The 27754-nt window shown below is 24.3% G+C and overlaps 1 protein-coding gene across 2 annotated transcripts in view; it reads left to right on the top strand.

The window, feature by feature from the left end:
• Positions 1-27754, top strand: part of LOC126896315 (limbic system-associated membrane protein-like) — a 96274-nt gene that overhangs the window by 6721 nt on the left and 61799 nt on the right. The window contains exon 2 of one of the 2 annotated variants that reach the window (XM_050668989.1): positions 20791-20872. The exons of the other annotated variant lie outside the window; for it this stretch is intronic. Coding sequence (XP_050524946.1) covers positions 20791-20872 — 82 coding nt within the window. The remainder of the gene's footprint in view (positions 1-20790; positions 20873-27754) is intronic. 2 annotated transcript variants of the gene reach the window in all.

Genomic DNA, 27754 nt, shown 5'->3' with positions numbered 1-27754 from the left:
TCATTTTACGAGCCAAAAAATATTGTTTAACAGGCCATCTTTAAATTAATTTTTTATTCTTTGTATAAATTGATTCAATTTAGAAAATACTCTATGTTTGATTTATTTATAATAGACTTTATGATTATTATTTTGAAATTCCATTAATGTTAAAAATGATGTCTTGTGGTAGCTTTAAACTGTATATTTTTATATATGCTGTTATTTGAAATGTATAATAAAAGTTTTCCAATTTGAAAAGTTTTATGTAGCCTCTTCCTATTATAAATAACAAGGTATTTGAACTTGAGTTTTTTGTGTTACTTTTTTGGGGTTTATTGTAAAGAATAACTAAAAAATGTTTTTAAACAATATTTTTTCATTTAGAAAATATCTCAACATGATATTTTAGATATGTTTAAACACTATAATGTTGATTTATTAATTTTACATATTATACTTGAAATCATGAAGGTATAAAAGTGCAATTACTTAGTTAATTATGACTAGAACGTATTTATTTGCATTTATAAATATTTTTAAGTAATTTTAAAAAGTTCCAAGTACGTGCAAATGTGTTGTTGAAATATACAGTAGAGTATAAATATTTTAAATTTTATTGTATATAAACCCCCCAAATCTCCCCAGCACTATAACTTCAGTTATATCACATTGCTAAGTTTTGAATCCTATTAATAGAAACTTTTACTGACTGATGTTTGGAATAGTTTAGTAAAATTTATAAATGCATATAAATCTAGTCTATAATTGTAACTACAGTAGTATTTAATGAAAATTCGAACCACTTTTTAATTAAACGATTATTGACATAAAATAATACAACTAATTTGACATTAATTCAAATAATGTATCATATGTAAAAAAAATCGTATTTAAGGGGAGGTGTTAGGTACATGTGCCTCGAGTGGCACGTTTGATGGTGGCACTAGAGAAAATAATAGCCATATTACAAGTAATAAGACATATTGATTTTATTAATTTAAAAGCTATTTTTGGTTAATTATTAAAAAAAAACTTAGATTAAAAAAATTATGAGTTTTCTATAAAGCGGCAGAATTTGTTATCTCGGGTGGATTAAAATAAAAGTGTTTAGAGTATTTGAAAAATTGTGTAATTTTTATGAGCTAAAATATAAAAAATTATTAAAATATTCTTTCTGTTAACGAGAATTTTTCAAACACACTATATTAAAATAAACAGAATGAAATTTTTCACATCCTAAATGAAACATACATAATATTTTGTAATAAAATATATTGATCACTGTAAAATTAGTCTTTTCATCAGAGATAAACTAGTATTAGTTCATTTATTTAATGCTTATTCAATGAATATTTTACCTTATTTTTATAAATATGGACTTGTGATAATTGACTTTTATAGTATAAATTTAGTTTTATTTTATTAAATGACAACATTATATTTTTGTTAAATAATTTTTCTTACCGTTAATAAGGGAATTAGGTTTAGTATTAAACTTGCACTAATGGCAAGCACTTTCTAATCGTTATGGCTTAACTGAAACATGCATTTCCCTGTATAGGAGTTAGTGATAGTGAAGTAGTAATGGTTCATAGTTTCAATTACTCCAAGGGATTTACAAACTAACTTGATGATTATATAAAAATAATTGGTTATATTTTTAATATATAAATGAAAATCAATATAATATAATATTCAGTTAAATTGACATGGAGAAGAAAATGTATTATGTATTAATAATAATTTTCACCACAGTCATGGCATAGCTTGAAAAAATTGTCTGTGGCTATAGTAGTTTCATATTCTATTTATAAATTCGTAAAAATTAGCCTGTTGGGTAGCTTCTCTGCCAAATTGCTTTATCTCTCACTAAAAAGGAATTCAATTGATATAAAGGAGGCAACAAATATTACTATGAAGCTTAGATTCCCCAGTTTCACACTTAGGTAATTTTATTTTCAGGTTGTTTATTTTATTATTAAATAAATAGTTTCAAAACAATAAATTTTAGATCAAATTACGGTATGGTAATAAATATTTAGTAATTCAAAATTTTTGGATTACACCATATACTTGAGAAAATATAGAAAAATGTTGAGTGTTTAAGTAATTTTAAATTGGTTACAAAATACTTAATTATTTATGCTTTTATCCAAAATTATCAAACTTAGTGGTTTTTAAAATGTGATTTTTTTGGGGACTAGGCAAATGTGAAACCACAAAATATTTTAATCTGATAGCGCTAAAAATAAATATCATGAGGTTCTATTTAAACTAGAGGGTATATATTTAGAAAATTCCATCATATAGACATACTGCTCAATGAAAAAATTAATTATGAATTCATTTTATGAAACTGACCACTTTCAAGTTCTATCTTTTTATTTTGGTAGCTCGACATGATATTATTTTTATTGAAAAAATTATGAGTTAAAAAAAAATATTAAGATCATTTTTTTTAACTTTTGAAGGTAAAGTCTTCATTGAAAAATAATTGGAATCTTTTAAAGTATTGATCCAACCTTAATTATGGTCCATTAGAAACTGAAAACTTGCAGCCACAAATACAAAAATAAAAACAAATAAATAATAACGTGATTGTAAAATTAATAGCTTTTCAGCTTCGCATGGACTACAAAATTAACGACAATATTTATATTTATATAAATATAATAATTAAAGCAGTACATTTTCTTTTTTTAACACGTAAGCTTACAACATCTAAAGTATATACATATTTTACAATGTTAGAATACTTAAAATATTTTCCTATAATGTGTCAACTTTCTATTAACAAGTTATAATGTTTTTGGAACACAAAATAACAGTCGAAATATACAGGGTGTTCAGTAAGTCAGGAAACGGGTTTCTATTGTTCTATTTGTAAAAAATGACTTGTTTACTTACATATTAATCATGGATTTTAGGGATATATAATCATCACGTAAATGTTTAACAGAAATAGTTTAATGAATTTAATTGTGATTAACCATTAATAGACTAAAATTGTTTATTAAAAAATAGCTAACCGTTAATTTATGTTTACTATTTGGTTAGTTAATATGGGTAAACAATGAAAATATATAAGAAAGTATAATTTTTAAGTTCTAATTCAACATTTTATGTTAAATTTGTTTTATTTTTTAATTTTAATAGCTTAAGTTAAGAAAGATATAACAAACAAAACAACTTATTTTTGATTCGATGCTTTCGTGATATTTTTAAATGTTCAATTCTTACTTGAACATATTATCTTGTTTATTCATGACACGATTTAGTTTCTCAAGAGCTTGTCCTAATACAAATAGTGTTCCGCGAGGGACTGTTAACACGATAAACCAAACAATACACTATGAATATTATACATAACCCTATTCAATGGTTTATTATGCAGATAATAAACAAGTAACTAATGCTGACATGAAACTAGAATTAAATAGGTAAACTTTAAAATAACATACCGTTATAGTATATTAAAGTATAAACTTGTTACATCTGTAAAAAATTAAGTTTTAAATCAATTTTTTGATATTTTAATTAGTTTTTAGAGTTAGTAATTTATTAGAAATATATTATTTTATTTTTTTATAACTATTTATAAATACTATTTTTTATTTTTTTACTATACAGTAGTGTTTTATATTAAACGTAGGTATTTAAAATATTTTAATTGAGGTTCAAATTTATAGCGCAGTTAGTTTAATATTAACGCAGTAAGGTTATATTATATTATTATTGGACCCTTTTTTAATGTATTCAATGATTTAGGGTTTTACTTTTAAATCCTACAATGATAATAGAAAGACTAAAATTTTTCAATCGACCGATTTCAGTTTATTTGAGATCTTATTTTTTTTTTAACTACCATAATTTAAATAAAAAATTTTTTAAAATAAAAACTTTACTTAAATTCTATAATTAAATGAAAATTCTACAAATTTTTACAAGAATATAAGTATAAAAAATAGTCTATAAAAATATCTGTAAAAAAATTATCATATTTGCTATTGATAAATTGAAAAAAAAATTATCATTACGAGGGGGAAAATTTCAAATGTTCTGTACCAAATAATTATTTTTAGGAGCCAAAAAACACGTCATATATTTGAAATAAGTAAAAACTAACAATAAAAATATATTTATGTTATAGTTCTGTGATATATTTATAGCCTAGCTAGGTTCAATCATTCTATTTGTGATCTTATTATACCAATAAGTTAAACTTTGTTGATGACAGTTCTAAGTGCTAAGTTTTGCTAAATAGACATATGCATAACTTAAGTAAAGATATTTTTATTTAAATGATAGAAAGTTATATTATGTTAAATTAATCAAATTAAATTAATATTTGAAGATCCAATAAATATTTTTTTTTTCATTTGAAGAGTGAAACAGTCAAAGGTCTAAGTGTCGTAATATATTAATATAATCCAAATAAGTATTATTAATTCAAAATAACAGTAACAATAAAAAACTATATATTTTTATCAAAAATCATCATTTTTCATTTGCACAAAACACTTAGGTCGTATAATAATGAGCATGTATCTAGAGCTATCCTCATTATTAACGGATACTATCTAAGAAACTAATATTCGATTTAGAAATAAATTTTTTGATTATTGGAATATGTATAGAGTTGAAACTATTGGCACATAAAACACTAATCAGGAATGATACACTTTTTCAATTTTCGGCACTTAAGGGTTTGAAATTTCATTCTTCATATTTTTGTTTTAAATAACTAAACTGTTTCATTACAATGAAACGCCGTATATATAGGTATATAAGTTGTTTTACATATGGGGATCTTGTTAACAAAATGTTATCAAATATTTGTATAGTTAATAAAATTAATCATGGATTATTGTCGTATATTTGTATACTAATCTCGCAGAAAATGTTATCACAAATTAAATTAGAAATTTAAATGTACATTAAATTTTTAAATGTCTACCATGTATTTTTAGAATGTATAATACTGCCTTTTTATGTTCTTATAGTTTTGAAGGTATAAGTAATAAATTATGGTACGCCCAATCCTTTATAGACAATATAAATAAAGTTTGCTTATGTGAGTGCGGTTTGAAATTCAGTGTTTGTTTAAAATAAATAACAACATTTAGAAGATTCTTATCATGCAAATTACTGTTTCTTTTACCTTTAAATTTATCTGACTCGGTTGCACCAAAAATGTTATTAAATAAATAATAAATATAGTAATAATATAATATTTATTTGTTGTTAATTTATGTTATTACCAACCAAAAAATTAATGATAGTCCTTTTTATATATCACATTATATAGTTTAATGCATAATAAAGATAAATGTTTGAATTACTACAAAAACAATCAATTATTAATACTTGTATTTAAATTATGTAACACATTTTGCTTAATTGATTTTAAATAAAACTATAAATTTTATTACAATAAACATTTAGTGGTATTTATTTTTTTATTATATCATGTATTCTTAGATTAGGTTAAAATTATATTTTTCATTAGTTATTTGTTTTTAATAATAAAAAAAGCTAATTATTTATTTTAGCATTAAAGTGTAGCTATTAGTTTTATTTTTTTTGTATCGGTATACGAAAAAAACTCCAACTTCTATTGAATCGATTTTGATCAACGATACGTCAGAATATCATAGAACGTATCTAGTTGAAGCTATTAGTGTCATAATTTTCAGATGACATTTAAAACATTTGCTTGCTGATAACATATTTTTTTGGGAAATTTTATTATGAACTAAGGTACTCTAAGAGCATTAAATCATTTAACATTTTTTTCTATTAATTTTTTATAATGATCCAAAAACCACACCTTCTCAAACCTACATTAGACTAAATATAATCCAATAAACTTTAAGATAAAAAATAAAAATTACACAAAACTTTAATTTCTAAGAATTATTAGGCATTAAAACCAAGAATCATACAATATTTGGTTAAATTAATCAACTACTAAAATCAAAAACCATGTAATTTTAGGTGGATATTTTAAATTTTTTTAATGTGTTTCAAATGCACTATGCAGTGTTTTATAACGTTAGTGAATTACCCCTTACAGATATCAATACATATTAATCTAAAAAATGCTCCACTCAACTCCACTTTACTGAATTGTTACGGTATTTTACTATTTTTTTAAAATCAAAGGCGCCAATTATAAGCATTTTTCTTACAAAAATTATTAATGGATCGATAACAATTTTAGGACAAGTAGTTATAACTATTTTAATACATGGAGTAGATAATTAACGCGGGTGGGTACACCTTGTACAGATGTTTAAAATATACAGAGTGTTCAGTAAGTTAGGAAACAGTTAAATTGTTACAAACAATGAGTACAATAGAAATTCGTTTCCTTATTTACTGAACACTCTGTATAATTGGTATACGCAGGTAACATAACGTTAACGAAAAACCCACCCTATATTTATAAGTTTTGTAAGAAAAGAGTTTAAAACTGGTTATTTCAAAAATTGTTTTAACTGTTTACTACTTTTAGTTATTTGTTTTAACCACAGCATAATTATCTAAAACGAATATTTGTTTTCTTGGATAAGAAAACGCTAAGTATATATTAATTCAGATATAAAAATTGGTCCGTTTCTAAATCTACCCGAAATAAATATTTTACTGATTTTTATGAGAATGATTTTATATAACTGTTCGTACGCGGTATGTATACTGAAATTCGATAAATAGAACAGAAATATTTCAACTTTTACGGGAGCTCAAAGCTTTAGATTTTTAATCAAATCATAAATTGCATAGCACTTGATGTTACATTACATGGTAAATGTAAATAAATACTTTTTATAGAATTGAAGTCAAACATGTTTTATTAAATCAATTTAAGAGAGCGAACGTAGAAAGTATAACCAATAACTTAAAATATATTTTAATTTTGTGTAAGATTTTACACATCTGTAACATATTAATTTTGATTTTTACTTATTTTGTAAAAGTATGTTATAATATTGATTTCTTTAACGGTTCGCTGGCTAGAGTTGGTTCAATAATTGTGTCAAATATACTCAAACGCTTTTAAGAATGTAGACCATTATAGAGTAAAAACAACAGCGAAGGAGTTAGTAAATATTTATACAAGTTACACAATGAACAATGTACCTACCTGTACAAATAATATTTATTACGACTTTTTGAAAGACTAGAGTTAAACAATTTTCGTTGTAATATTATTCTTAAAGCAGTATTTATTTAATGGTATTTAACAATATAATACAATTTGTAGTATTTGATTATCTAATATAAGAATATTTAAGTATCTCAAAAATTAATTCAATATTACTAAAGTAGGTATTCAATTTTATGTTTGAATTAATATTAAATTAAAAATCTCTGTAGAAACTTTTCTGTTTCAGCAAAAATTATTTTTTATATTTTTAATTTTAAATAGACCAATACAGTAAAAATCCAAAAAGTTTCATATCAAAATTTCACCATTTTACAGGAGATCGTTTTTGAGGTTGGAAAGTATGTATCTTGTTAATCTGCCACGCTATAGTATGATTTATTTAATGAAAAATAAAAAAAAATTATAATACATTAAACATTAAAATATTTAAACAATACATTAAATTGATCAAACAAAAATTTATTTGTGAAAAATAAGAGATCAACATTTTACTTTATTTTTATAACATTATGAGTGGTTACAAAATAAGTTAAATGCTAGAACTAAAAAATATACGTTAGTATTATTAGAATATTTACAGATATATCCATGTTCAGTTTTATGTTGAAATTTCAAACACTTTGCAGAGTTATCTTTGCAAAAATAGCTAAATATAAGACAGTATATAACAGTATGATAACAATGCTATTATAAAATCAGATAATAATAAATTTATCAATCAATAATAGACACAATATGTCGATCATATATAAAATATGGTGGAAATAATTTAAAAACGGTGGCATTGATGTCATGTAAACAAAACCTCAGCATAATGGGTGCGAAATAGTTGATATAAGTATAAATGATATCTGACAATGATTATTCCAGTATCATAAAAAACGATTCGACGCAAAAATGTTAAATTTTGAGTTAAAAAAGTGTATTTTAAAGTTAAATAAATCAGTTTCGGTTTGACAGACTTCCAAGAACATTTTCAAAATTCAAATATAAAGTATTCTTATTTTAATTGTTATTTTTTTGACGGCCGTTTTCTTATTGTAAACAATATTTCAAATATTGTAGTACATTTTTTCTACTTATAGTTATAGTAATTCTAAAAAAACATTTTTTTTTAAATGCCATGCTCTACGGTAACATATTTGTTTAAATTTCTAAAATTAAGAGTTTCTTTAAATTTTCGGTGCTAATAAGTTCAATTAAATTAAAATCGGATTCTTTGATGTATTGATCATTAAAATCGGTTCAGCAAAAGATGAGAATTTTCATGGGCTGACAAAAAAACACACACAATTACAAAAGTAATACCTTCTTAGCTTCGCAATGAATCAAATGAGTCTTTCGGTTTTTTATTAACTTATAAAATAATATTATTATTAAAATTGTTATATATAATAATTTTTGGTAAAATCCAAATTCCATTCCTTATTTTCACTAATTTTTTGCTTATGAATTTTTATGGCATCTTAATATTTTGTATTTTTAGGGTTTCTTAATATTTATGCAATTACACGGTTTTTCAGTTTTATTGAATTTTTATGGCTTCTTAATATGCGTGTCGTTAAGAGCGAAAAATTAAAATTAAAATTTTGAAAAACATTTTTTATAACTAGTTTATGAATTTCTTAGCTGTACTCTTTCTCGTACTTAGATTAACTCAACTTCTATTTGGCCGATTTTTCATAGCGATGTGTCAAAAGATCACAAATCGTATCTAGATGGATTTTAAGGCGTGTTTGAAAAATTCTTCTCAATCTCCATAATAAAAATAAATGTTCCAAAGAATTACAATAGTTATAACACAGCTGATATTAATCTTTTAGTTTTCACTTTATATTTAAATAACTCTTTGAAAACAGAACGTATCATTGCGAAATTTTTATTGACAATAATTTAGACATAACCTTGATGACACACTTTTTTTTGGAAATTTAATATTATGAAAAACATTTTTTCTGTCCCATTTTTGATAACGTTCTGAAATATCTGTATCCTTCAAACGTATGTCGAATTAAAGCTTATAGAATGTACTTTGGAATTAAAATCAAAAAACTACTCCAACTTAATATTTAGGAGTTATCGGTTAATTAATCTAATATCTTTTTTTATTATTTTTTGTTTTAATAAATCTTTTTTAAAATTTCAAAATCTCAATAAATTAATAAAGACTATTTTCTTTATTTAATATGTGTTTTATACAAATTTAATTAAAACTCCAAGTATTAAGTATTAAAACTGTTAGAACGTAGCAACATACGTACCTAAACAAAATGTTTGTATTTAATCAAATTTTGATAATAATCCGGAACGTCTGAGTCCTTCAAACCAAAACCAAATTTAAGATTTTAAAATTTCATTTAATTTGAAAAAATAGAAAAACGCTATGATAACTTTTCCTCTTTAAATACCAGTCGCCAAAAGTTAAAACTTGTCTTCTTCTTCCTCGCCTTATCCCAACTACTTGGGGTCGGTCATCCTTATCCTAAACTTCCACTTAACACGATCTCCTACATCATCTACGTTCACATCAGCTGTCCTTATATCACATTCAAAAGTTAAAACTTGTAAAATTAAAAATTTTTTTTTAGACTATTTATATAAACAGTCACATAAAAGCATTTTATGCTAGTGGTGTTAATATTGTCAAATTTCAATATATACTAGAGTTTATGATGCTGGGAACCGCTGTAGTACTGGGTTTTTATTTTCAAATGACATTATTGTCAGAGTTTTGAATTCAATTTGTTAAAAGACCTTTGACGTAAACAATAGTTACATTAATGTTTACATGATATTGTTAAAGTCATTTGTAGACGTTAACTATGAGTGACTGTATATTCGATAAACTTAATGGTTATAACATATCAAACGGTTTTGATGTTAACTTGTGAAGTATATAACTCTATTATTTAGGCTATTATCAAATATATACATTTCTTCATTTTATGATGACATGTCTTGATTGTTGTAGAGTTCATCTTCAAAGCGATAATTACAGGTCCGAGGTTTTAATTATACTCAGTTTAGTTACAATCCTATAGTATAATATATATTCTAAATAGTACAACAAAACGTGAAAGCTTTAACACATTTATATAAAATTCTAATCTAAATCATAGGCCGTTCATTAAAATATTACTTCTGACACTTTTCATTTTAGAAAGTATTTATTTTTGATTGTCTGTATTTTGTTAATAGATTTTTGAGTTGAGGGACTTTTTTAGATTAGTAATTAGTTTTACGTGTAATAAACAAAAATTTATCAAACCCACCAAAGTTTATATTATTGTCGATATTAGATTCTGATTAGTAACAGAAAAAGAAGACAAATCGTTGAAATGACTTTATTTTTTATTGTTCATTACATTAATAAACCCAAAATTAGATTTAATTTTTTATGATGTAGATATTCCGTAGTTATGCAAAATACTTCAAAATCGGCCATTTTTAATGATAGTGATATGATTTTTGGGTTATTTGGCCAATAATAACTAATTTTTTGGAATATTTATCTTAATATGAGAGTTGAAGGGAATTTTTGAAAATTATGATACTTCAAAATACATCTTAATACAATTTGTTTCTTTTTGAACAAAATCAGTACAGTAGAAATAAAGTAATCGTGTGTAATTTTTGTAGTGACAAAAAAAGTACGGCAGTGTAAAACTAATACCTTTTCAGTTACGCATCGAACTAAAATGAGAGTGATTTTTTATTTGTTATAAAAAATAATGAATAAAATATAGATAATTTAAAACTTTAATCTTTCCAAATATTTGAACATAGGTTATGTTTGAAGGTATTAAGGACATTGGAGGCAGTGTCAAATTTTTCGGAAGTACATGGCGTGTATTGTACTAGAACATCAAGATTTTTAGGTTTTTTAGGGCCTTCACATTATAAGCGTGTTTGAAAAAATATGCATGAGCCATGACTTAATGCTATGATTTAATTATTTCCTCTTAAATTTTGCTTTTTTTAGTTCTAACACAAAGTTAAGGAAGTATTAATTTTACTATGAAATTTTATGATACATAATTATAATTTACTCGTTTCGCTTCATATGGTAAGTTTTAATTTTATATATCAATAAATGGATAATATATACTAGAAAAATTATTATTATAATATATTTCGTTTAAATAGAAAAAAATATTTTCAATGAAAATAATTAATTGTTATGGAAGCAAGCAAATTTTTTTTAGGGGGGCCTCAAATTTTCGTTTGCATTCTGCTCTCTTATACGTATCCGGCACTGATTGGAGGTTAAGTTATGTAAACTCTTTTTATATTCAGCTCATTTAAAATCCCTTTTTATAATCTAAGGATGTCTTGAATATGATGTTAATATCGCATGAAGGTAGTATATAGCGATTCTGTAACATTTTCCTGAAATTTTACTATATTATAAAGAAATATATGTGTATATAGGTACGAATTTATAAAAAAATACACGACATTAGTCCTTTCGCTTGACAGCTCATAATCAAGTGTTCCACTTGAGGAAGTTTTTGCCTAGAATGATGTTTTGAAAATCGTTATAGGCTCCATAAGCAGTTCTGTATTCCCTCGTATATCTAATTTCATGTATCCCCATTTATTATTTTAGTTTTTCATAACTTATATCATAATTTTTCATTATATTAACATTAAAAATCTAAAATATAATTAATTATAACGTTGGGAACTATTGATAATATAAATATAAATATAAAATCAAATATAAATTAAGTTTACTTATAAAATTAATTTTCAAAACAATAAACCCTTCTTTTTTTTGTTGTAATCAGTTCAAATTTTATAAGAGATGCAGTCGATAGAATTTTGATTCACCAATTATTCAATAATAATCAAAGGGATGAAACAATACGATGGTAATAATCAATAAATAAAATTAATATTTTTATTTAATAATTTAAATAATTTTAGTTAACAATCTAAATATCTTAAGATAAAAAAATTAGAGATGTGAGTATACAAGTATTCGTTACTAATTTCTCAATAAAAAAAAATTTTTTTGTCTAATTTTCCAATTTTTTTAATGATTTGAAAAGTTTTTGGTTACTAAGACTTGGTCCTTATTCGCAGTAGTCGTTATTACTTTAATAATTTGAGCCATATTAATTATTTTTAACATATTTTAGTATACCTATTAAGAATTAGATTGATGAACGAGAAACTTTACAAAACCATCAAATCAATTTTGGTTAGAAAATGTTCAATACATAATATATGCATGTCAAGCAATGAATAATTTTCCCGTTCGATGGTTATATGATTAATTGTTTATAGTACTTTAGTATTAATATACTACTAACATTTACATTATTGACGCTATATTGTAAATAAAACGATCACTATAAATATCCACAAGTAATTAAGTTATCTAACCATAGGCGGAAATCTGTCGGCACTTTAGGAGAGGTTGTTAATATTGATTTTACAATTCACTCATTAGACTTTCCTTCATTTATGGTTCCAATCAATTATGTTAATTGAATAAATTCCAATAGAGAAAGTGGGCGTTATCACTCAGTGGATCATTCAGTTGTTGCCTTAACGCTTATATTAAGCTTCACTGTTTGTTTTTGTTTGCCAGATGGGTGACCATAGGGGAACTTTAACAGTGACACACTCACTATTATCTGCCTCAACCATAATGAGGTTATGTCATGTTGACAACCAGTGTAAAAATCCTATTTAATCACTATGTCGACCCAAAATATTAGAGATATAAAATAAGGAGATGATAACAATGCATAAATAATTAATACATTATCTTCACCTCTACTTTCTATAGATATTAATTCAATAGAAATGTGTTTTTTTTTATAATACTTAAAATAATATATCAATTTTAATAAAGTTTTAAGTAAAAAATTTGTTTATTGTTAAAGCATTATTAAATGATAACTTTAATTTTTGGTAGGTTTTAGACTCCATTTTTTTAATTTAGAAAGCTCAGACTTTGTAATCTATCTTATGCTTGTATTCATTTTTATTAATAAAACATTAAAAATATCTTAAAATAAAATAACAAAAAATAATGTGTTTAGTTTTTATTTGCTAACTTAAATAATTCTAATTGAAACACTGTATTCAATATCACTTAACTATCTTTTCTAACAGCTTAAATTGAATTAATCTGCCAACTTTGATATTTTATCTGTTGCGGTACAAAATGAAGTGAATTGCTTTTATATTGAATATTATAACACAAGACTCAAATTAAATTTTGCACTTAGGCTTTGGTTGTTTTTTTATACATTTTATTCATTATATAAATATTTATTCATGTTACCTGAATAGTGATAGAAGATAATATTTGTTTTATAATACTAAATTTCTTGTTTCCAGACTTTTTACAGTTTATGATCAAATACTGCAATGTCATAACTAATATTATAGGTCGGATACCTATGATCTTTATTAAAAATGAATTATAAAAACAATAACTTCTCAGTTAATAAAAGTTGTTTATAAAATCATAATTGCGTTAATATAAGCATTTTTTATTAATAAAAAAAATAACAATTCACATTTTTAGGTAATTTATATTTTGATATTTGATAGCATTTACTTTAATACTTTGTTTAAAATGGTTGAATATTCGTTGAAATTTAACATACACTGTAAGAAATGCTCTAAAATTATCATATGTCGGTACGAAACTTGTGAAAATATGTTTAACGAATATTAACTTTCAGTTATGAAGTAACACGATTTTTTTCAGGAAAAAACATCATGTTGTTTATGTTAATTCATTATATTGAAAATATAAAAATTACAAACATATTAATGTACATACTTATCATGGAAAAAGAGTTTAGAAATTAGAGAAATAACAAAAAAATACTCTTGGAATATTACATGCATTGTATATTAAGTAATGTTGATAAAATTATATCATTAATTTAGAATCATCTCAATAAAAATTATAAAACTTTTATACTAAACAATTCAGATTCAGAGTATTCAATTTAAAGTTATTGGTGCCATAGAGAAATTTGACCCATTAAAACTAAAATAATATGTCCATTACTGAATAATTTCTTAGTAATACTCAATAGAACTTTATTCGTAATTATTCATGAAATACAAGTGAGTTTCTTTGAATAACATTGATTTTCACTTGAAATTACCCTAAGTACTAGTGTGAGGAAATTTAATCTATTTCACAGTGCTCATTCTTTGTTTTTGAGTAAGCCGCTTATATATACGCATCACATAAAACATTAACATACCTACTGCATATTTTTAATTCATCAAAAAAAAATATTTATTTTACTTTTGTTTTTATAAAAATATTTGTTAACAAATTTATACTCTTTAAAGATTAATAAGATTATGAAGTGATGTTAATTTTATTTGTTTTTCAAACTTCGTCAGCAGTTATAAAAAATTCCATTAAAATACACGTATACAAAAATACAATTTTTATAAATGTATCTATCATTTTTGTAAAATTAAAATCAGTGAAGAATTTGGCGGGGAGACAAAGGAGGTGCTGCTTCCTTTTAAATGAGTATAGTTTTTTAGTATTTGTACAATCTTAAAACGTAGAAACAATCATAATTAAATTTTAAAAAAATCATTGCGTATGATGATTTGAAAATATTTATTATATCTTTGATTAATTAATTAGTTATTAATTTAAAATAAATATATTTATCAAACATTTTTTGTAACTAAACGAATTCATTGTGCTACATGTTTTTTTTTTGTATTATGAATGAATACAAAAAAAAAATGTTTCTATTAAAACCTTAAATATCTAATGTGTTATAATTAACTTTTAATATTCGATAAGTGTTCCTTTAATAACATATATGGATAAAAATCACTGTGCAACTTTAAATGGTTCGCGTGGTAAATAACTTTAATCCTTTAAATACGGTACAGAATAATAAGTGGAAAATGTAGTTATCTTAGGTATTAAAATTATCTTCATTGGATTACAACAATTATTAGATTCATGTTTTAAATGTTAAACATACACTATTGTTGCAGAATTAATAGTATTAGATTTAAAAAATGTTATGACATCATGCATATTAAATAATTTAAATACATTTGAATAATTGTGAAATTTTAATTAAAAGTCACAGGCAATGTTACACACTATTTTTTATAATAAGTTAATACCACAATATAGATAAATAAAAAATTTTTTTCAAATTTTTTGATATGTTTAAAAAATTGTTTACGTATAATTATACTATTATGTTATTATGTATCAAAATTTAACCAATTATATAAAAATATTTTTTTATGTAAAAAAAAATCAATAGTGATTAATGTAAATCAACAACATCTTTGAAATACAAAAACAAAACTACTCAATAAAATTGACTTGTATTTTTTGGCACAAGATAGAATTAATCCTTTTCTTCACAAATTATATGAAATCTCAAAACCCCTTTCATAAAATTTTACATAAAACTCTAAGAATTTATATTTTAACCACTTAACAGTGTTTTTGGTGGTATATATATTATATTTCAGTTTTGTTTTCTTTTGAAATTTTTTAAGATTGATTTCCTTACATAGAATTAAATGTTATGTGTATTATTATACTAAGGGTTGCTCTACATTATAATAACATACAAACTTACATTTAAATATGATTTGGGAAACTTAAGTGAGATTGTTATTTCTTAAAATCCACTCTATACTCAAACATATTAATTTTTCAGATGATTCTATTCTCTTTAGTACATTTATAAATATTTAGAAAGAATTATGTAAAAACTGTGAATCGAAAATTGAAATTATATCTATATCAACAATATTTATATATACTGTATCAGAATAAAACTTTATGTAAATTTTATTTGGTCGACTACACAAAATCAAATTCTATTATCAAATTTGGATTGTTTTTTATTGTAGAATAGAAATAATTGACACCTACTTCGTGTCTCCTTTATAAAATCTATATAGTGTAACAGTTCATTGATCTGGAAATTCAATCCATTTTTCGGCCTCTATATTGATACCGAAAAAATAATTGATTTTGTTTTGGACAAACGTTATTTTATCATTGTTTCATATAATATTTTATTCTATAACAATATTTGACTTGATGCCAAAAGTAAGTTATACTTTATTGCAATAACAACCTAAAAAAATAATAATAATTTTGTATGAGATTAATTATGAGTTTACTAAGATTTACTTTTTGAAGTACTTTTAGGAGAGAAAATCTTAATCTATGGAAGGCGTTATTATAATTTTAAAGAGATAATTATACCCAATGGTATAAAAATTATTATAGATCATATCAGAGTTGGCTTCCTAAGTCTCTTCTTCAAACACATAATGACAAATTCTAAATGTAAATTAAATTAACCATAATGTTACCATTACTCTTCAAATATTTAAACAGTAACACGGCCGCCGAGTAGTGACAGGTAGTCATTGAAAATGTACCGGAAATAGTGTGAAAAAAGAGGCATAGTACGAGATTAGAACTCAAGGCGTCGGTAGAGACAAACTTTACCACTTGGCCATTGTGCACTTATGATTTAGATCCTGAAAACTTTCATATAGGCTCATAATGTGATGCGCATTTGACGGAGACACTGTACTATATGAATAGTAAACAATTATCACTTCGATTAATTTTTTTTTTGTTTAAATGAGTTGTTTAATATCATCTTAAATATCATTAATTTTTTCTTTCGAGATTTATAATTTAAATGACATCATTTCACTAATGATACTTCACTTAAAACTGTAACATAACCATATTTTATAAGTTTTCAACTTGAACAATGAAACAACAGTATTTATTTTGAACAAAAAATCTCGTCAACCTTTTATTGTGAATAAAAAAACTTGTACATTTAAGATGATTAAAATATAAAACGTCAAATGATACAAAAAAAAAAATTAAATACTAATTAGTATTTCTTAATAAATTTGTTGTCATGAATTGTTCTTGATTTTCTTTAACTGAAAAGCTGTTAATAGCTAAATTCTTTAATATTAATGTATATAATTAATCGCAAAATTAATTCAAATTTATTAAGATCCTTGTCGAATAAAAACATATTTCAATAGAATACTAGTAGTGTTCATGATAAAATTTTTATGTTCTTTTATTATGTTGAAAATATTTTATTATACGTCTATATTTTTTTATTTAGTAAATATAATAAAACGCATGTACATGAAAAAATCATATATGAAAAATGTTCTTATTAATTTTGACTAAACAACATAATATAAAGTTGTATAAATATTAACTCTAAAAATTTCCGATGTACTGCTGTATTATATTATAGGAGCAAGTATTTATTTTAGAAATCATCATTAAATATTTTATTTTAAAAATGTCACAGCCGAAAAACGGAAAATATATATTAAATAAGGAAAATGCGTTGAAAATTTGGTTTTCATTAAGAAAGTACATTGTTACTACAACCGGAAGCTTATTAAGATAGTTCACAGCCAAATATACGTTTTAATGATCTCAAATGTGTGTAGGCTGAGTTGGTCTCAGTGAACACCTAATGTTTCTAAAGTGATTACAGTTGGTTAGTTATACAATGGTTCAGAGAGAATTAAGGAAAATTACATTATGTTTTTTAAAGCTATCTACTTAATTTATTTAACACTTTCTGTCACTGCGTCTCATATTTAGGACACCAACTTTAGACCCGTATATTTTGAGAATTTATACATTCAAATTATTAAAAAGTACAAAATGATACTCTTATATTGTGCCAGGAATCCAATATTGATATTAAAATTTATATTTGATTAATATTTATAAAAATATTATTAAAAGGGAATTATGTTTATTCAATCTTTCTAAAACAGTCGATAAGACATGATTGGTGACCAATTGAAGTATGAAATGGTCTAGTTTATTTTACAAAAGATTAATTCTTTAAAAGGTAAAAATACATCTCGAGAGCTTAAAAATATCAATACATTTGTTAGTCTCGTGTAATGCTCCAACATCTTTCCATTTATGAAAAATGGTTTCATAGAAAAAGTAATAAGTAATGGAAGAATACGCCATTACTACAGAAACTGAAAAATTGTTTTAATAATAGTACAATTTTTATCTCAGTACTAATTTTAGGAAAATAAATCTACAAAATTTAATTAAAAATGTTTTGATGCCAAACTGGTATTCGTTTTGTGATGTATATATTTTTTGTCTGTCAATGAAAATTCTCAGCTGTCACTGAACCGATTTTAATGATTCGTGCGCCAAAAGAACCTGATTTTATTCTAGTTGAACCTATCAATGTCAAAATTAAAAAAAAAAAATCCTCAATTTTAGACATTTTAAATAATTTTTCAAAATTAAACTATATTTGTCTACATTTTAAAACTGCTATAACTTAATCTAAAAACATCGATTCTAATAAAATAATTTAATAAGGTATTTAACAGACAATAAGATTTTTTTAGGTGTGCACCTTATAAATATTCAATATTGACTTGAGTACTAGAAGAGTTTGAAAAAAACTTCCCATGCATGAAAATATTTATTTTATCAATTTAATTTTTAAAAATGTTCTAGAATATCTGACAACTTTTAACTTATATTAAATTAAAGATTTTGAAATTTACTATAATATTAAAAAAAAATCCATTAATCGATTATTCTTATATGAGAAACGGCCGTCAAAGTAAATAAAAATCGCAATGGGAAACAATAAACATTATATTCAATTTTTAAAAATGTTCTGGGGCGTTTCACAAATCTATATCAAATTTTTAAGAGTACTTAATAATTTAAAAAAGAAAAACGTTTCCACTATATTATTTCTATGATTTACTTGACTTTAAAATACACTTTTAAAACAAAAAGTTTAACAGTTTTGCATCGAAGCGTTTTTTATGTTAATTGTGTTAATCATTGTCAAATATCATCTATACTTGTCTCAACTAATCTTCGTCTCCTACTATCTTGAAGTTTTTGTTCACTTGATAACATAAATACAATTATTTTACCGTTAATACGCAAGAATTAATTTAATAGATTGATAAATCTAATTTTACCTGGTTTTATAATACTTTTTTTATCTTAGTATTTTTTTTATTTACATTACTTATTTACGAATATTAGTATTAAAATTTTTTGGAAATTTATTCAATTTGTGCCTAAAAACTAAAGTTTCAGAGACAAATACAATATTTAAAAAGTTTTCGTTTTTGTTATAAAATTGGTAAAATTTGACTAACGAGGTTTGCCACGTAGCTGACGATATGTATAAAAATGGGTATTTTTTGTCACCTACCAAATGATAACGAAATTAATTTATCGGGAGGGTTTGTTTTTTACAACTCGGAAATATTTATTCCATAATTAAACACATTAATTTTATTTTTGATTTATAGAAAAATTGACAAATCAGTATATGGAATATATCTACAAAAATAGTTTGAATTATTGTTATTGTATATATAGTGTGATTCTTCTCTAGAAAATGGTTGGTCGATAAAAACCTTTAACTAGTATTTCAGAAGCTGTTAAAAATTTAAAGTATTGACTGGAAGTGAGGTGTGGGTGCTTCTATTTTTATCACTAGACGTTTATTTGCTTCACTCCTCTTCTCGTCAAGGTAAAGGTATACTTTTGAAATACTGGTCCGAAAATTGTTATCGATCAGCCGTTTTCTTAATTAGATCATTTTCTATTTTATTAGAATAAGCTAATTATGTATGTTTCTATTAAAAAAAAAAAATAAAATTGACATCCCTATAAGATATAATGGAGTGGGACGGTGTGGCCGAGTCGGTAACGCGGCAGTGCTTGACGCGTAGTGTCTCAGGTTCAAAACTCGGTCACGGGCGGCNTTCTTCTCTAGAAAATGGCTGGTCGATAAAAACCTTTAACTAGTATTTCAGAAGCTATTAAAAATTTAAAGTATTGACTGGAAGTGAGGTGTGGGTGCTTCTATTTTTATCACTAGACATTTATTTGCTTCACTCCTCTTCTCGTCAAGGTAAAGGTATACTTTTGAAATACTGGTCCGAAAATTGTTATCGATCAGCCGTTTTCTTAATTAGATCATTTTCTATTTTATTAGAATAAGCTAATTATGTATGTTTCTATTAAAAAAAAAAAATAAAATTGACATCCCTATAAGATATAATGGAGTGGGACGGTGTGGCCGAGTCGGTAACGCGGCAGTGCTTGACGCGTAGTGTCTCAGGTTCAAAACTCGGTCACGGGCGGCTTCATTTACCGAACGAGAGATCAGTTCGGTAATTTGAAGTCGCCATCCCACCTCCGGCGACGGACTAACGACCCGTCCCGGAGTATAAATGGTTAAGAAACCTCCTCCTTTGGGGAGGCCGCTATGGCCCTTAATAGGCTAATAAAAGCGTAAAAAAAAAAATAAGATATAATGAATGAATATAGGAAATATTTTATAACAGATAAACAACTATTTTAAAAGAAATGGAATGGCTAATGTTAAAAAAAAATCACTCTGTATATATAATAATATATTTTAAACTAAATAATATAATACATTCAAAGCCGTAAGTATTCTGAAAAATATAAATATTTTATTATTATAATTATTTGTATAATATCAAAATGAGTATTAAATTATTTTTCTACTTTTTTCTTCATTATTATTTTTATAAAGTATAATTTATTTCAGATGATGAAAAGCTGGTATAATTTGCACTCTATAGGATTTCGACTTTTGATCCTGTCTTTTACATTTCCAAGAATAGTATTGCGTAAGTATCAACTTTGTTTTGAAATAACTAATTACATTGAATAACTACAACTTCATTTTGGTTTACAAGATCACAGTCAATTTTGTTATTAGCATTGGCATTATACAGATTTTCTTTGTAATTAAAGTTGATGAAATATGAATTATCATTGGAAAACTCGAACTTAATGTTAAAATGTTATGAGATATTGTTTAATTGTATATCTTTCTTTGAATGTATATAACCTTTCCCAACTTTTTCAATTCAAACTTATCGGAAGAAAGTTTTCTAGAAAATAGTGCATACATTAATTATGCAAAAAACTTGTTTTTAGTCATCATCATCATCATAGCCTCTAACCCAACTAATTGAAGTTAGCTCTGCCTTAACGATTTGACTGAATTTCATACAAACTGTCCACCAGACGCAACCTCATTATGTCTGAGAGAACCAGTATGTTCCCTAAAATCACTTCTAGAGAATAAAAAACTTGTTTTTAATATTTTACGAAATACTAAGTTATTACCCAAATTAAGCTCAAGATTTAATTGTGATGAAAATAAATTAAGAAGTATAGTAAACATATATTTACATACAGTATTGTTTTACACAACTCATCTAATTTTAGTTCTACTGTACTGAAAATGTTATTAAAAAAAAAATTGATCAATGATATTACCATTTTTATAGTAATGTAATAAATTATTGTAGGTTGGAATTCAACAAATAACATAAGTTATTGATACGAAGCTATTTGTTACTAGTCCCAAATACCAGTCATTAGTAACCCAAAGGACCCAAAACAGATTAGCTGGTTATACTACATCTACCTTGAATACTGAGGGTTTATCTAATTATTTTAAATTCCCTTAGAGAAAAAATCAATAGTAGTACCTATTAAAATGTATTACACTCGAATAACAAGGTTTATTAATAATAAAATAAAATTATAATATATAATCTATGAATATGAGAGATGTTGATTAGGAAGTTATTACGGACAGACAACTGACAACGCAATATAAACAACATAAAAATTATAATTAATAGAATCAGAAATATGGTAAATAATATAGTAATTTGACATAAAATTAATTAGATATTAAACGTTGTTTCTTGGAACTCAATATAATGCCCATTAGGAATTGGTTTATTTTTATATTTAATGTTATTAAAATAAAATTGTAGTTTTACATCGAATTGTGAACTTTTATTAAGTTGCACTAATTGGCTAGTTGGTTTAATTAGTTATTTTATTCTAAAGAAATGTAATTACCAAAACTAAGAGATATTATGCCTGAAAAGGCTAAAATTAGAAAATAAAATAAAAATAAAAGTGTTTAATTGGTATGCTAAGGAATGTAATAATTCAATTTCGTGCATAATCATCAAGAATATGATGAATTACAAAGTAATCAAAATTTGATAGGACATTCATTTTCTCAAAAACTATTTAGAATTTTTAAATTTTGTAAAGAGAAAAAATGTTAGGTACAATAAACTACAATAATATGTAATTAAATATTTTGTTCGTCTCTTCAGAAATAAAAAAACTTTAACTATAATTTTCTTAAATGGAAACCTCTATTTTTAATTTAATAAAATAATCGAAAAATTAACAACAAGTTTGTTCTTAAATTTTTTGTCCGATCAACCTTATCTGTTTTAAAGTTGTTAAAGATTTGAATTTCAAGTAAAAATGTATCATTGATTTTGGTAAACTTATACCAGTGGCAGCAATAGTTTGTTTTGATAGGCCAAAATTATTTATTATGGTAGTTATCAAGAAAAAATGTCTACACCGGTTGATCAATAATATTCATTATCTTAGTCAATAAAAATATGTTTATGTGATAACATAGAAAAATGAAGACTATTGTATTTAAAACAATGAAAGAACAATAGAATTTCGGTCTAAAATTACTTAACTTCTATCAGTTTATCAAGTTAAAAATAGGGATTCTAATTTAGAAAACTATAGTTTAAGATTTNTTTTTTCTATCAGTTTATCAAGTTAAAAATAGGGATTCTAATTTAGAAAACTATAGTTTAAGATTTTTATCTTTGGGATGAGAAAAATAATTTAATTATATACTATTATAATTTTGGAACCTAATATTTTTTGCTTGTTATAAAAATAAATATGCTCAATAGTTTATGAGAAAATTGGTGTCTTATGGAATTTGATCAATTTGTAAACATATAATTATAAAAAAAATACTTTATCGAGGAAAACTATGAAATATCTCTAAAAATGACTAAGAAAACTGCGAATGCATCACTTAATAAATGTATGTTATCATATTTACAAGAGGAGTGGTGTGGCGCAGAGGATCATTTAGTCGACAACTCATCGCTGATGTTATGCTGTGCTATTTGCTGTTAGTTTAATTTATGATAAATCATATTATAAAATAAACTTGTATATCGTTGGAAAATCATCGAACACAATCAAATAAAATTGTTCATTCTATAAGAAACTAAGAAGTGAGTCTATATAAGTTTTAAAATTCTAAGTCATACAAGAAATTTGTCAAATTAATTGAAAAAATAATATTAAAGTGGAGTAAAATTTTTTAAAAATATGTATATAAATACATTGATGTAGTAGAACTAACTAAAACAATTGAAAATATTAAAAGTGAAAACAGTTACGACAATACTTGCATTAGTATATCTTAGATATTTCACGTTAGAGTATTATACATTAAGAGTAATAGGTTATTTCTATAAATTTATGTTATAGAAATACTAGATAATTTAATTATATAAAAACAGTTTCATGATTTCATAAAACAAGTATATTTTCAATAATACAAATAAAAATAATAGTTATCAGCATTTAGATACAATAAAAGCAATTGTAAAATAAAAAGCCAATGTTGTCAATGGTTAAAATAAAAAAATAAAAATAAAAGTTAACAATATATTTACTTCAAATTATGCGCAATTCTTTTTAAAAAATCCCTAATGAGTGTGCCGTAAAACTTGGTACAAATATTTCTAATTCTAGTGATGTTATCATGGTACTTCTTTTATTTTATAGTTAGTTCTTCCTGTCAGTGGTGTAGCCAGAATTTTTGCTCAGAAGGGGCAGAGATCTATTTTTTTAAACTTACCACGTTAAGAATGTGGTAATATGTTAATAATAATAATTGGTCAATGGAAGCTAAAAGACTTATAGGCCCCCTTGCCACTGTTTACTGCTATGATCTGTTCGATTTTGAGTCTGTTTAATTTTTCTTCTTTTTTAAGGTATCTATTAACTTCTAAATTAAACGGTGGGCAGCATTTAAAAAGGAGTCTAAGTAATTGTTTTACAATTTTACAGAATGATTTGTTTTCGTAAATCATTTTTAACAAGATTATAGAAGTTCCACATTTTTATTAAAAGTTTTGGATTTCTTCTTTGATTTTACGACCTATGCGACCAATCCCCGTATCTTCAAAGTATTTAAGTTAAGAAGTTAAAAGAGTTTTGTTATGTAATTAAAAGTCATGTTCTAAAAATTTACTATATAAATGTACCATATTTGCCGGTTGTACAAATGCTAGCGCTTTTTCAAATTTAACCCACAATTAAGATATTTGCTGTATTTTACTATAAAGCCAATGTTTTGAGTATTTCGCCACACTACCTATGAAAAGTGAAAGGAAAAACAATATTTTAAAAGGGTAGATCTAAAGTAAACTTTTTTTATTGTGTTAATTGTCGCTAGCTCAAAATCAATCATTACTGACTTAGGTCAGACTCAAGTTATAATCTAAGCTTAGATTTTAACAAGGGTCTCAATTTAAAAATAGATAGGAAAAAACAAGAGCAAGTTTCGTCAGTCTAACTATGTAAAAACGCTTAAATTATCAGTAAAATGTTGAAACATTTGACAACATAAATAGAGCAAAATTAATAAAAAATAAGTAAAGCCGAAAAAATGTGCTATCCATCTATCATTCGTCACAGTAGGCTATTAAGTCTAAAGGATCGTGGGTCGTCAAAACTACCAAATAATAAACAAAGTTTTCTATCACTAGTCATAATGTGCTCTTCTTATAAATTCATCAAAGGTCTCAATTTCAGTACCAGCAGACCATAGCTGGTACTGAAATTTCTATGTGTCGAATTCGCTAAATTGTTCTTTTCGACAAATTCATAATTGATAATTGAGTACCTACAGATGTTGTCACTTAAAATAAAAATATAATTATTTATCTTATTTATGTTCAGTAATGAAAATAATAAAAACTTACTCGTTCTGATATGGATCCCAATATTAATTGTGAACTGAGTTCTGTCAACGTGGGGCTGACCGCTTGACTTTGTTCACAGTTTTTTGGCTAAAATTGTTGTAGCTTTGAATCTGTGAAGATTATTTGACGACTTTAGAATTGTTGACTGCATTAAGTCATCCAAGGCAATTTCCCTTCAATTACGATTTTTCGTCATTGCTTTTATCTTTTTTGGCTGTAATTCTCTATTTTGCAAATTCTATTGTCAAATTATAAAACAAAAGTATTCTTAAAATCATAAAGTAAAAATTGTTTTAAAAAAGTATAAATTTCGTAAAATTGTTAACCGAACTTAACCAAGTATTACACGCTAAATTTAATTACACCGTTTAAAATTTTGAAATGCTATTTTTATTTTTATTTTTTACTCTAAAAACTACAATTATTACAATTATATGTATAGTATTAGTAATATTATTACTATTATTACAATTATTGTAAAGTTTATAACGAAAATTTATATTAAAAAAAATATAGAAACGTATACATTCATTTCTGATGATTATAAAAGTATAATTTTGTTGCCTATAATACGCCTTAAAAACCATAAAAATTTATAATTGTTAGAATCGGAAATATACTAAATAGTAATAATAATTTGATATAATATTTACTAGATGTTACGCGTTTCTATAGTAAGTGTCGATTACTATTTTCCTTAATGGCATTCTGTAAATGTATATGGTTATGTCTTCGACGGGTTCCTGTGTATAGATATCTATAATATGAATGCAAAATTCTGACTTGGCTGTTAGGCGCTGTAAGTTGACGTGCACAAAATGTGATTGTATTACTATTGTAAGTGCGAATATAAACATGAATATGAGATGACACTGAGTCAATTTATTCAATAATTAGATTTTATTATGTACTTTATTTGTTTAATGAAATAATTGGTTTTAGTTTAAGAATTGCAAATATTTGTACAATAATAAATTTCATTTAAAAAAAATGTATAGAATGATAATAAAGTATTATGTTAAGACAACAATCGGAACCTGTTATGACAAACATCTAAAATATGCCAATGATTTGAAACTTGAAAGGGCATGAATAAAATGAAAATTCTTTTTCTACCTAACTTCTAAATTGTTAAAATATTAACATTCACCAGCTAGAAGGACTAATAAGCGATATATTTCAACAAGCAATGTAAAAATTTTTTATAATCGCTGAAATTTTTCACAAAAGAATCTCAAGATTTAATGTATTGAGTCAAATTGGTACAATTAGAGAACTCTGAGAACAATTTAGAACGAAACGCTTCATTAAATAGTTCACATTTAAAACACTTCTTGGATTTGTACTGTAAATTTATTATTTTCGTAGCATTTATCAGTACATTTTCTGTACTTGTATATTTATATGGTTTAGACAGTAGATTTTAGTGTTTTACTGAATATAAAGAAATTGTTAGATAATATGATTTTAAGCTTGAGGCTATCTTACTTTGATCGTTTTTATACACCATATTAGACTTTTAAATACGTGTTACAAAGAGCTTAAAGAGCGTTTAACAAAGAGCTTGTCATATTATAAATATATTATATAATTGTACATATTTTTTATTTTTAGAAAGTTAGTATTCTGTTATTATTAGTATGATATAACACATTTTCGATTATTCGAAATAATTTGTAGTGTTTTGGTATTTTTTTAATTATAAACATTTTATTTGAAACTAATAATAACTTTAAATTATGATTTTTTTTCATTTGATTAAATTTACAATTAATTTTTTTAATATGAGAATAACATATGAGACGCATTTGATACAATAATAATTAAGGATTTGAAGCCCATTTTATAGTAAATAAAAATAATATGTATATTCTCTGAAAATGATAATACGGAGTGTTCAGTAAGTAAGGAAACAAATGAATTGTTACAAAAAATGAGAAAAATAGATATCTGTTTCCTTAATTACTGAACACTATATAACTTCAAGCTCTCCGAAAGCATTTATCTATTACGCTTATAATAATTTACATAAGGTTTTAATAAACTGAAATTTATTTAGTTGAGTTAAAAGTTTTAGTTATTTTACATAAAATTTTAAATATTATATTTTTTTTCAAGATATGTTGTTAAACAATTTAGCAATTACATTTTGTGGTTCTTATTGATGTATTTTGTAAGATGAAGTTATTATAGGTATTGTTTTTTTTAATAGTTTAAATAATATTTAGACATAATTTTCTAAAGTATTGTTTTGTGGCAGAATATCGTTTGCCAACTTAAAATCGATTTGCAGTAAACTAAGATAGCAATACAAGCATACTCAGCAAAACAATACAAATAAAAAGGTATACAAAGAAAAGATTTAAAGATATTATTTTGTTTAGTCAACAAAGTTTTCATCTAAAAATATTATATTTCAACTTTATTTCTAATTCCACTAAATTGAACAAGAAATGATTGAGAATTTTATTTAATCAAAATAAATATCTACGTTAAATTCTTAATAACTCTGAAAAATTTAAAGAGAATAGCGATTTTCATTAAACTATTTTTTACAAATTTTTCTGTTGAGCGCTAAATATTTCTACATCTTGGTGATGTATTAGTTAACACAGTCTGTTTAGATAATTTTCAAATTAAGAATTTTATTCTAAA

This window comes from Daktulosphaira vitifoliae, unplaced genomic scaffold, assembly GCF_025091365.1.
Source record: "Daktulosphaira vitifoliae isolate Bord-2020 unplaced genomic scaffold, ASM2509136v1 Scaffold_1, whole genome shotgun sequence".
Classification (NCBI taxonomy): domain Eukaryota; kingdom Metazoa; phylum Arthropoda; class Insecta; order Hemiptera; family Phylloxeridae; genus Daktulosphaira; species Daktulosphaira vitifoliae.
Note: the sequence above shows the minus strand (reverse complement) of the source record. Positions and strands in the feature narration are given on the sequence as shown.